The sequence below is a fragment of the Saccostrea echinata genome, unplaced genomic scaffold (assembly GCF_033153115.1).
Source record: "Saccostrea echinata isolate AGI-Se365-2 ecotype Australia unplaced genomic scaffold, CSIRO_AGI_Sech_v1 ptg000002l, whole genome shotgun sequence".
NCBI lineage: Eukaryota > Metazoa > Mollusca > Bivalvia > Ostreida > Ostreidae > Saccostrea > Saccostrea echinata.
The window spans coordinates 30,000,394-30,012,401 of record NW_026889751.1 but is presented as its reverse complement, the minus strand read 5'-3'; the positions used below and the strand labels follow the sequence as shown (position 1 = coordinate 30,012,401).

General features: G+C 35.7%; 1 protein-coding gene across 1 annotated transcript; it reads left to right on the top strand.

The window, feature by feature from the left end:
- Nucleotides 1-88: 88 nt before the first annotated feature.
- LOC133177150 (cyclin-K-like) lies at nt 89-11,785 on the top strand. Its single transcript, XM_061312254.1, has 9 exons — nt 89-153; nt 6,207-6,343; nt 6,651-6,732; nt 7,158-7,289; nt 8,049-8,154; nt 8,610-8,667; nt 9,438-9,613; nt 10,340-10,482; nt 10,728-11,785. The coding sequence occupies exons 2-9, from the start codon at nt 6,207-6,209 to the stop codon at nt 11,619-11,621; spliced, it is 1,728 nt and encodes a 575-aa protein (XP_061168238.1). The 5' UTR covers nt 89-153; the 3' UTR covers nt 11,622-11,785.
- Nucleotides 11,786-12,008: the final 223 nt, after the last annotated feature.

Below are 12,008 nucleotides of genomic sequence, written 5' to 3'. Positions count from 1 at the left end.
GAAGCATATCTCTGATTCGAAGTAAAGTTCCAAAAGACACAGAAAGTTTGTACGACAACCATCAATTGTGTCACGTCCGTTGAAGTGGTTCGTCTTCACTGTCAGTCTGTCTTGGAAAGTTATCGACACTTGGCTGTTTCAGAGGCTCTGAGGGTAATATATCGCTATCAAATTTTACTTATACACAACCATATTGTTTATTGATAATTTGTAGTTTCCATAAAACTTTGAAATACTAAAAAGATTGGTCTTCATGCTCTGTACTGGGTAACACGAATCACCGAAATGGGGTGCGTCGATTTACCCAAATGGAACTCAAATGGACCCAAATGGACACAAATGGACCCAAATGGAACCCAAATGGACCCAAATGGAAACTCAAATGGACCCAAATGGAAATGAAATGGACCCAAATGGATTATTAAACATATATTATCGTATTCTCAATTTGTTACTAATTTAAAATGATGAGAATTATGAAATTGCAAATGGAGAATATTAATTATTCATTTCTAATATTGTATTTTAAAATACGAATTAATCTTTTTTCTATTTGTAATAACTTTTGCATATCATTGAATACAAAATTGAAGTATTTCATTTTAAAGTTTATATAGTTTTCATGGCTGTAGGAAAGGGGGGGGGGGGGGACCGGGCCTGTGCCCCCACCCCCACCCCCCAATAATTTTGCCGATATATAGAATACTAAAGAAAATTAATTCGTATTCTAAAATACAATATTAGAGATGAATAATTAATATTCTCCATTTGTAAGTTCATTATTTTCATCATTTTAAATAAGTAACAACTTGATAATACGATAATATATATTTAATATTCCCTTTGATTTCCATTTGGGTCCATTTGATTTCCATTTGGGTCCATTTTGATTTCCATTTTGGTCCATTTGTTTCCATTTGGGTCCATTTGGGTTCCATTTGTGTCTATTTGGGTAAATCGACGTGCCGCCGAAATGCCCTTTAAAAACACCCAAATGCCCATTGAAATCACTAATATACCCCCTCATATGTTTTTTAATATTTAAAAAAAAAAATCATGCTTATTGTAAGGGTAACCTCGGCTGAAATTCGACTTGGCTGGATATTTGACACCTGTGTAGAGGTGAGCGTCATCAGGTTGGGCACACCCCACCAAATGGTCATTTATCCCCCGTTTGGTGGACAATCTCCCCTATCGGAGACGACTTTTACTGACCATTTGGGACAGAAAAATGGTTGTGTTCAATTCTATAGAATGGCGTAAAATGGCGCATAATTTTAAACCATGTGAAATAAAATTTGGATATTTATCGGTGTTCTGAGTGAAAAAAATCGGAAATTCAATGTGTAATTTTTTGCGCAGAGTCGTTCAAAAATTTTACAAAAAACGTCACGTACGTAAACAATTGCAACGTTTCTCAATTTTTACTTAAAACGAAAATTCCCTCCTTATCCAACGATGCGGCACCTGTCAATCATGTTCGTAACTTTCTATTTCGGGCAACCAATCAAAAATGCAAACCAATAAAAACGATGATCTTTTTTTAACCTGGTCAAAAGTCGGATTTAACTACGGAGGCACATTTGTGTTAATTTTCAATTAGGAAATCAAAAGAAAAATAAATTTTCACCTTTATTTCGTTTTATTTTGTACGTGATGGCTTTATTATTTATAAAAATAGTAAATGAAGTTAGATTATGATATAATTATTGTTTTAAAACGATGTACTTGGAACAAAAACAAGTATAATTGTAAAAGTCACTTTGTAAATCTTTTATTAAAAATTATTTATCAAATATATCAAAATTCATCAGTAATATACATATTAAACCACAAAAGGTCACATGGAATATGGAACTTCATCCTAAAAGAAAAATAACAAAAAGATATTATGTTCAAGTCTTAAAAAAAATTAACTTTATAGCAATAAGTGCCCACCATACCAGTTAAGTAATGAGGAGCTCGTGTTTATTTTATAGAGATAAATATTGACAAAGATCCAAAGAGCGATTGAAAGTTAACTAATCAAGAGTTAAACCAATGGATAAAATAGAATTTTTATCCTACTAGACACAATGAACATTTTTTTTGATCGATTGATCAAGAAGTTCGGCTGTTAGGGACAACTATGGGTATCGTTTTTACGAAGTTATGGAGAAATTGCACATGGAAAATCAACCAAACTATTTTAATTGTGCAAGGAATATGTTCACTAAAATTCCCCAATGCCTATATATGCAAATGCGCTTTTACTTTATTTTAATAAAATTTGGAATAGAATAAAAAAGTCCACCATTTGGTTAGTAAAAGTCGTCTCTGATATGGGAGATTGTCCACCAAACGGGGGATAAATGACCATTTGGTGGGGTGTGCCCAACCTGGTCATTCCTGACAGATACCACATTTTTTTTTTTTATAGAAGGATTTCTTTTGCCTCTCAGGGTGCAGAATAATGGACCTTAAAGCTGACATGAATTCTTAAAAACGCAACATTTGCATCAATGTACGACTTGTTTCATACCAAATATTCCGCCATATTTCTTTCAGATACCTTGTCTTATGGTAACAATATATACCCCAGTGCCCTCATTACACTTGAGTGAATTTTTGGTTTGGCACATCTCCGATAGTGAAGTATAAGGGAACACATGAATTGATGAAAACATTTTTAAAACCAGAACAGATAAAAACAGTCATAACGATAATTATGAATAATTATCGTTTTGAATAATATAAGTGCAATTTTGGAAGAAAAAAAACATAGTTGCGCGTGTTTTTTAAAGCATACCAATATGTGCACAATAAACTTGAAATAATACACAGTAAAACTCGTACAAACAATTTGCAATAATCTTTCGTAAGAATGGAACAAACAACTAGCGTATTTGCTATGCATGTCAATATGCATTCAAATACAATCGATGCATATCGAGAGAACACGTCGAACGCTGTAAACTTATTCATACCTGGAAATAGACCACTGTACCCGTTCGAAGATGTGCACATGCCGAGTGATTTACACCTTGTATTCCATTTATTGAAATATGCACCACAAAAAACAGTAAACACGTTGTCATGTCATCGTACAGCCTAGCACTCAAATGCACTTAGTCCGTGCTGATCAGATTTTGGTCAGGGAAAATATCAAAAGTGAAAAAGGGAATTAGTATTTGTGCGACTGGGTAAAAAATAAGAAATCATTTTAAAAAAAAGTCTGATTGCTGATTATCTAAAACTAAACTGAGTAATTTGGTGTAAGAAAATGATTTAGAACACGACACGAAAGCATTTAACCTGAACACAAATTAACAAATATACACACACGTAGAGCAGGGGTGGGGGTGGGGGTGGGGGTTACCCCCTTTTCTCAGAGTGTCTTTCAGGCACGTAGCATCTAAGAAATAATTGACACTTTACCTGAAAAATCTTTGAAAAAATAAATTAATAACAAAAATTATTATAAATAATGATAAAGAAATAAGTAAAAATAAAATAAAATTTACAAAAATATCAAAAATCCTGTTTTGTGGCGGTGATTGGGGGGGGGGAGGGGGGGGGCTTTTTCACGATTTGACTATGGTGCAACAAAAAGTGGAGGGGATCAGTCTTTGAGTGTGTATTTCATACTAAATAATAAAACGGAAAAAGTGGGAGGGGGCATCCACCACCACGTTCTACAGGTCTGTCTTTACTGTTGATTTTGCAAGAATTTTTTTTTTATTTTAAGACTGGCTACATCCCCCCCCCCCCCCCATCCAACATAATTGTACATTGTACTCAAATATTTTTCTGCCGAAAATGATGGTATGAATGGAAACTGTCCCTCTCCTGACTACGGATTTTTTAAATGCCTGTTTTCCTTCTTCCCTTCCCCCAATTTTTAAGTGCCTAAAGTTTTCTTTTGTTTGTCAATCATTTTAACCCCCCCCCCCCCACTCCCCCTCACAAACACACATTTTGAGAAATGGTGCTACGTGCCTGTTTTATATGCATGTATAGGAAGGCTTTCCAGATTGGAGAAATTCCACTGGCATTTTCCATACAAGTACATGTATACCCCCCCCCTCTCTCTCTCTCTTTCTCTCTCATGTATAAGCATCCATGCATGTAAGAGTAATAATGCACATAAAATCCGATGTAGTAAAAATCATGGGAAATGCTATATATAGTCTTCATAAGGGCAGATCAAGGATTTTTTTCGAGGGCAGTGTGGATCACTCTCAGGGGCACGTTGTTTTCCTTTCCTATAAACTTTGACTATTAATTATATAATATTTAAAGAAAAAATACACGTACACGCAACCATATTTTAATCATTCAGTCACATTACAAAATTCTTTAAATATCTAGAACGTGTAAATATGTGTAATTGTGAAAAAAACTTAGGTAATGTAATCATTAGTGCTTTTGCATCGCCTCGTGATATCTTTTGCAATGCGAGGATTGTTGAATCTCCCCACTTTACATTTTGGTACAAGGTAGAACTATTTCAATTATCAATATTACTTTCATATATATTAATAGTGTAATACTTACCTTCAGTATACTGTAGATATTTTATTAACATATAATTATGTCTGTGCTTGTTGGTTATTGTATCAATCGTGCTTATAATTTGAGAAGCATAAAAGGACCCTGATTTGAAAATAATCTGTCTTCAGAAACAAATTGCCCCGTGTGTGTAACAGGCACGTAGAAACGGGGGGGGGGGGGGGGGGGCACTTTTTTCCAAAGGTTTTTTTACCAGTTCCCTCCTCCCCCATTTTTGTTGTAGAATAGTCAAATAGTCAAATAATGGTTTTGTAGTAGTGTATTAGTGTATGAATAAAATTTGGTACTGAAAGAATTAAGTTGGAACCTATCCCCCCCCCCCCCCCCCCCCCCCCCCCCCACGAAATAGGATTTTTGAGTTCCAACAATTTTCCTTTTTTTTTTTTTGCTTGTCAAGTTTTTTTTCAGGTAAGTTGAAATTATTTTCTCTGGCTGCCCCCTGCCCCCTCCTACTTTCAAAAACAATGCTACGATCCGACGTTTGTTTAAAATATATTGAAAAATATATTCTACATATTCCACCACCCCCCCCCTTTCATTTTCTTTAAAAGATGTAAGATCCGTAACGAGAATGTCGTTTATGTATTAAATTTGATGTAATGAAGCCACATTCATGAACATATTTACTACATGAACCGACAACAGTTAGTTCGATTTCTGAAACGTTTTATATGCGTGAATATATTGTCTAATCAGGCAGATACCAGTGTCATTTCCACCTTCGATATTTTCCCTGACCAAAAATGCTGATCGACAGGGACCACGTGTGTTCAAGTGCTCGTGACAATGTGTTTACCGTTGAGTTACAAATGGAGTTATTTCTTCTGTGATGCATATTTCAATAAAAGGAAAATAGGAAATAATTCTTTCGACATGTGCACATCCCTGTAGCGATAGAAGTATTTCAGGCAGATGAGTTAAAAGCGTTCGACGCGTTTTCTCGGCATGCATGCTTGTATAACTTGAATGCGTAAGTTGCATAGTATGTACTTATACCGTGTAACATGCATAAAGCTCAACAGTAGTGTTATTTGGAAAAAAATGCATGTGTAGCCTTTTCTTCTTTATTGTTCATATATTTTATATATGTATATCAAACATGCATTTTCCGTTTTGATTTTTATGCATTGCATCTAAATTATTCAAAATTTATATACTCCTTTCCAGTTTTCAATAAAATTCCTAGTTTTTGTAAGATTGTTAGATTTTTTTTATTTTGCATGTTCCAAAACTGCTTTATCGGAGATGTGTACAGGCCTACATGTTTTCGTTTGGTTCATGGCGTGTTCCAAAACTTTGCTATCGGAGATGTGTACATGTCGACAGCCATGCTAGAAAATCACTCAAGTGTAAAAAAGGCATCAGGGTTTATATAGCCGGTAAAATAAGTGAGCAAATCTGAAAGAAATATGGCGGAAAAGGGAGTACGGGAATGAAATAAGTCGTACAAGGATGAAAATATCACATATTTAAGAGTTCATGTCAGCTTTAATTCATGTATTTGCAAATCTCTGTATATGCATATATATATATATATACTTTTCATTACAGGCAACACTGATAAAACCAAAGACTTAACAATTGATTTGTTTATTATTTTTTTGAAGAAAACATTTTAAAAGTTTCATTATTACAGCACTTAAATCTTTTTCCAGATGCCTTGTTGGTACTTTGAGAAAAAAGAACTCAGAAATACACCCTCCATACAGGATGGGCTTGATCACGCAACAGAGGCTCGCTACAGGAGGGAGGGGGCCAGGTTTATCATTGATGCTGGGACAAAAATGGGGCTGTATCCTTTATCATGTTAATATCAAACAAACATAAATTAACTGCAGGCTGATATTGAATTATATTGTCCTGTGGACCCCATGAGGCCCAGTCTTTAGACAGATTATTCTAGACAAATTCAATTAATAGATGACATGTTTAAACATACATATGTACAGGGTAATGCCATTATATTTGCATTTTTGAGCCAATGTAGAACAGAGATTGTGGTTTACATGGACATATCAATTATAATTTTTTTTAAATTTGATGTATACAAGATTTAAATTTCATGTAAAACTCAGTTTGAACTCCTCAACTTCTACCAGGAGATATGATACATGTGCCACTGGTGTTGTCTATTTCCATCGGTTTTACATGTTTCACTCATTCAAGGAGTTTCATCGCTATGTAAGTTTTGTCTTGATGCACCCTTGATGTTTAACATAATAATATTTAAATGGACAAATTGTTTTTTTTTAAAAATCAATTTCAATCATTCACAATGTGTTTATACTTTGATCTTATCTACAATAAACTTTATTAGAATTTGATAGTTATCCTTGATGTCAGAGCAGATTTGAAGAAATCACAAGTTTCAATGTAATTTTTGTTCTGTTGTTCCAGTAAACAGATTTAAATCACATAAAAACCTAATCCTAATGTATTGTATAACTTGGCTTTGAATAAGTAAATTTTGTACATCTATGATTTGAAAACAGTGGTTGATGTCAAATTTAATGTCAGTATCAACACAGAGTCGGATTTAGTGTCAGCACAGAGTCAGATTTAATGTTGGCACAGAGTCAGATTTCTTTGTTTTGTATCCTGTACAGATCACGGCTGCCTGCTGTCTATTTCTGGCTGGTAAGGTGGAGGAGACGCCTAAGAAATGTAAAGACATCATCAAAGTCTGTCAGTCTCTGCTGTCCCCACAACTTTTTACTGTGTTTGGGGAGGATCCAAAAGTAAGTAGACACAATGAAAATCCTCCTACATCTGTAGACATCAAATGTTTAAAATGTTGGGGGAGGATCCAAAAGTAAGTAGACACAATGAAAATCCTCCTACATCTGTAGACATCAAATGTTTAATATGTTGGGGGAGGATCCAAAAGTAAGTAGACACAATGAAAATCCTCCTACATCTGTAGACATCAAATGTTTAATATGTTGGGGAGGATCCAAAAGTAAGTAGACACAATGAAAATCCTCCTACATCTGTAGACATCAAATGTTTAATATGTTGGGGAGGATCCAAAAGTAAGTAGACACAATCAAAATCCTCCTACATCTGTAGACAAAATGTTTACTGTGTTGGGGGAGGATCCAAAAATAAGTTAAATACAATCAAACACCTACTACATTTGAAGTGCATTAAATTTTATGGAGGATCCAATATAAAGCTAAACCGACCAGAACAATCACATCTCCACTCTCTTATAGTCTCTGAAAACAAGATTTTGTAGATAGAAAATATCTCTACTTTCCTTATGTTTGAGATGTGGTTTTATTACACAGAATTTCAGTGCACATTTGTGAAGATTATGGCAGAGAAAACCTTTTGAATTTGTAATAGCTAGCACAATTGTATATGAATTTGTACTATACAACGTAAGGAAATACAAAGTTGTGCTATAATTATGATTTCGTTTAATAATTATGATTAAATTTGTATGTATGTTATGCCTAAGATACCACTAGATAGTCATGTATGTGTCTTTTCAGGAGGAAGTAATGACGATGGAGAGGATTTTACTGCAGACCATCAAGTTTGACCTTCAGGTGGAGCATCCTTACTCAATACTGCTCAAGTTTGCTAAAGTACTGAAAGGTAAAGGAGTCATTATACATTGTTAGATATCATCGATAGCTAAAAAGATTAATGATGGTGTGCTTATATTTAAGTTATTTTTGTTTGTGTCATTTCAATGAAAAAAAAACAACCTTATTTTGAAAAATTATGTACAATGTAAGCATCATCATACATTTTAATAATAAATTCTTGAAATCATGCCCATTACTTATTTAGTGTTGTAGCAAGAAAAAAAATTTAAATATGTATGTACCGGTATATGCCAAGAAACTGCTTCCTCTGGCTTAAAAGTAAGACAATTGCCATGATCTCAATCGATTTTGTTATATAGTGCATATTATTTATGCTTGTATAATAGCTTGATTGGCTATTCCTTGTAAAGTAAAGCAGTTCGGTTTAGGTGAACACTAAGCTTCATTGATCTCTTGTATCTATTTCATTTCATTCATTGTTCATTTGCTTCTTTTTTTCAGGGGATAAAGAAAAGATACAAAAATTGGTGCAGATGGCTTGGACATTTATCAATGACAGGTAAATCAGGCTGGTGTAGCTGATTATGAGTTAGCAGTATAGCGTAGTAAAAATAACTTAATTCAAAGCTTAAATCTAAGATTATTACATGTAAAGTCAAACCCTACTATCTCAATCTTGATTGGAAAAATTTTGAGATAAACAGAGGTTCAAAATAGAAATGAGAGGCCAATGGGTCACAATGATCAACTGTTATACTGGCCCTGTTCAGTAAAAAAAATAAATGAATTTTTTTTCCTTTCTCTATTTACATGAAAATTTTGATCTTATACTGTGGTTTTTACACTCTCCAAAAGGTCGTTTTAACTTGAATCACTTGAACCTTTGGCTCAGGTGCAATAAAAAGTGAATGGGACATCCAACTCACTTTGACATATTCATAGTATTTGAGATATTGATGTTCGAGATACAGAAGTTCAACTGTATATGTTTTCATCCATTATCAATTTCTCTACCTACAGTTTTGACACTGTACGGTTGAACTTCGGCATCTTGAACACTGATATCTCAAATACCATATATATGTCAAAGTGATTTGGAAGTCCCAACCACTTATTCTTTAAGTATTTAACCCTCGATATCTCGGATCCTCACATATTTCGAAGTTTATTCTTGGCCCCATCGAGTTCAAGATAAGAGGTTTGACTGTATTTTGTTTTGGGAGCCAAAGATAAGTTATGTATAAATCATAATAATTATCTACTTCCAGTTGATGTTCATGTTTGTATATACCATCAAAGCCTAACATAATGTCTCTTTCATACTTTCAGTCTGTGTACATGTTTATGTTTGCTGTGGGAGGCTGAGATTATCAGTGTCTCCTTAATGTACTTGGCAACACGCCTGACAAAGTTTGACATCCAGGACTGGCATGGGCGTGTCCCAGGGACACGGACCAAGTGGTGGGAGTTCCTAGTGGAAGATATCACTGTGGACCTCATGGAAGGTTAGAGATTAATGCACATTATGTGTGGGATTCGAAATTCAGTCATCTTGTAAAAATTATGTACTGGGAGATAACTCTCAAAATTTAGATTTAGAGGAAGGGGAGGGAAGGGGATAAAGGTTAAAATTCAAAAATAAGTTATCAAACAACAATCCAACTTCTTTATCTGAATTTGATTGTTACAGAGAAAAAATTTCGAGATTTCTGAGAGTTTGAGATCTGTATGTGTATTTAAAAAAGCAGGCTTCATATTTTAGCGGCTTTGGCCCAGACAAAGATGTGTTAATTTATGAATACCCCTGAGAAATCATATATATATATATACAATTCACAGCAAGGACATGTGTAGCGCTGATTACGCCAACAACTCCATACCCAGTGATTGTGCTAAATTTTGAATACTCCAATTTATGTACATGTACAGTATTGAGAGTAAAATACGTAAGAAAAAGTGGCCAAGATTCCTAACTCACTTTGAAAGATCCATGGTATTTGAGAATATCGATGTTTGAGATACCAAAGTTCAACTGTATAAGAAAAAAAATTTACCCCAGGATTTCATGTCCCCAACTCCCAGTTTTTTGCATTTTCACTAGTAATAAACATTTGGTATTGAAGACTGGATATCTGTTTCAGTAACTTTCTGTTTGATATCTGTTCTGTGTCTGTACTATAGTTGTCCTGTTTTCTGTAGATATCTCTGTAGCTTTCTGATTTTTCCTGTAGATATCTGTCATGGTGTCCTAGATCTGTACTCCTCCAACCCTCAGTCACAGCTCCGTGAGGATTCTCCTCCTACAACACCAGTCAAAAAGAGTGAAGTGAGGGACACCCCACCACCACCTCCTCCAAACAAACGCAGCAGCACTGTAAGTTACATCACATTTACCCATACCATAAGAAATAAAAAAGTATCATGTTCCAAATTTAGTATCCTTTCTTCCAAATGATTTACTCAATCACTAAAGTTGTAGTCAAATGCTGGATGGCTAAGTATTGTACATTAATATTTTTAATACCTGCAAAATAAAATGAAATGTTGATTTATTGTAGCATTTTCTTTTATACATTTTTTTTGACAGTGATATTTGATTGTGTCTTCATTTCTATTTAGAGCCTTCCATTGGAGGGTCCACCAGAGAAGGCAGTAAAAAAGGAACGTAAACAAGACTCCCATCATTCATCATCATCAGACAGTCGCCCAACAAAACATTCCTCTTCATCTAAACACACACCATCATCTGACAGTGTGTCAAAGACCCCCACAACCAGTGTACCCCAGCCCCCTCTTTCAGGGGCCCCACCCAACTCAAAGCTCGAGTTTTCTACCTATAACCCATACATGTCCTCTCATATGTACTCATCATCTTTCATGTCTCAGGAAGGGAGTAAATCTATACAGAATCTAATGGGTGGGGGAGGAGGGGCAGCAAAATCAGCCCCAGTCCCCGAGAGCTATCCTCCACCACAGAGTTCTGTAGCTCCACCACCTGCCCCAGGGGGTCAGTTTCCACCCCCAGCTAGCCAGTATCCCCCCACTCAGTACTCCCAGCCTTCAGTATATGCCCCACCAGCCTCTGCCCCCTACAATCAGCCACCCCCAACTGGAACGGGAACCTCGTACACGGTACCCCCACATGGGGCTTATCCCCCTCCAGCTCCAGCCACCACAGCACCTGCACAGTCGTACAGCGTCCCAATTACAAATCCTCAGAATTATCCCCCAGGGTCCTACCCCCCAAACTACCAGCCCCCACCCTATCAGTATAACAATCAGCCCCAGCAACCTCCACCCCAGACCGGAGCTTATCAGCAAAATATGAGTTATAACCCTCCAGCCCAGCCTCCCGCTCCCCAACAGTATCCACAACAACCAGTGTTAACTCCCAGAATTCCAATGTCAGGGGCACCTGCTCCTCCCAGAATGCCCAGTCAGCAGAGTCAGCCTCGGAACCCAAATCCTGGAAACTCTGGTGGATTGACAGTGAGAATTTCAGGACGCAGATGAATACATGTACAGAGAAATTCAGTTTATGTAAAATGCAACTTCAATTTGACAAGATGGCAACAATTTTAGTGTTCATATGAGCTTAACAATTGATTCACTTGAAAAGGAGAGTGTTTGGGGTTAAATTTATTTTAAGAAAATTTCAATAAAGACGTGGATGTCTCTTCAGTTGTTATATCTTGTTTTTATTATCACATCGCACAAGGCAGAAAATTGTAAGGGGTAGCATCTTGTGATTGCCTCATTTGACTTACAAGTTTGTGTCTGCATTGAACAATTTCATTGTTGTCTGTACAGTTAGAAAAAGACGGATGAACTTAGTACTTAAGTTGATGTAGATCCAATAGGATAAGTTATAACTGAGAATGTTTTACAAATGCATCAGGA

Bases quoted from the DNA above. Each gene is read 5' to 3' on its own strand.
- LOC133177150 (XM_061312254.1), top strand. From the start codon at position 6,207: ATGCCTTGTTGGTACTTTGAGAAAAAAGAACTCAGAAATACACCCTCC. The intron at 8,155-8,609 runs GTAAAGGAGTCA...TCTTTTTTTCAG, and splicing joins GTTTGCTAAAGTACTGAAAG to GGGATAAAGAAAAGATACAA. The intron at 10,483-10,727 runs GTAAGTTACATC...ATTTCTATTTAG, and splicing joins CAAACAAACGCAGCAGCACT to AGCCTTCCATTGGAGGGTCC.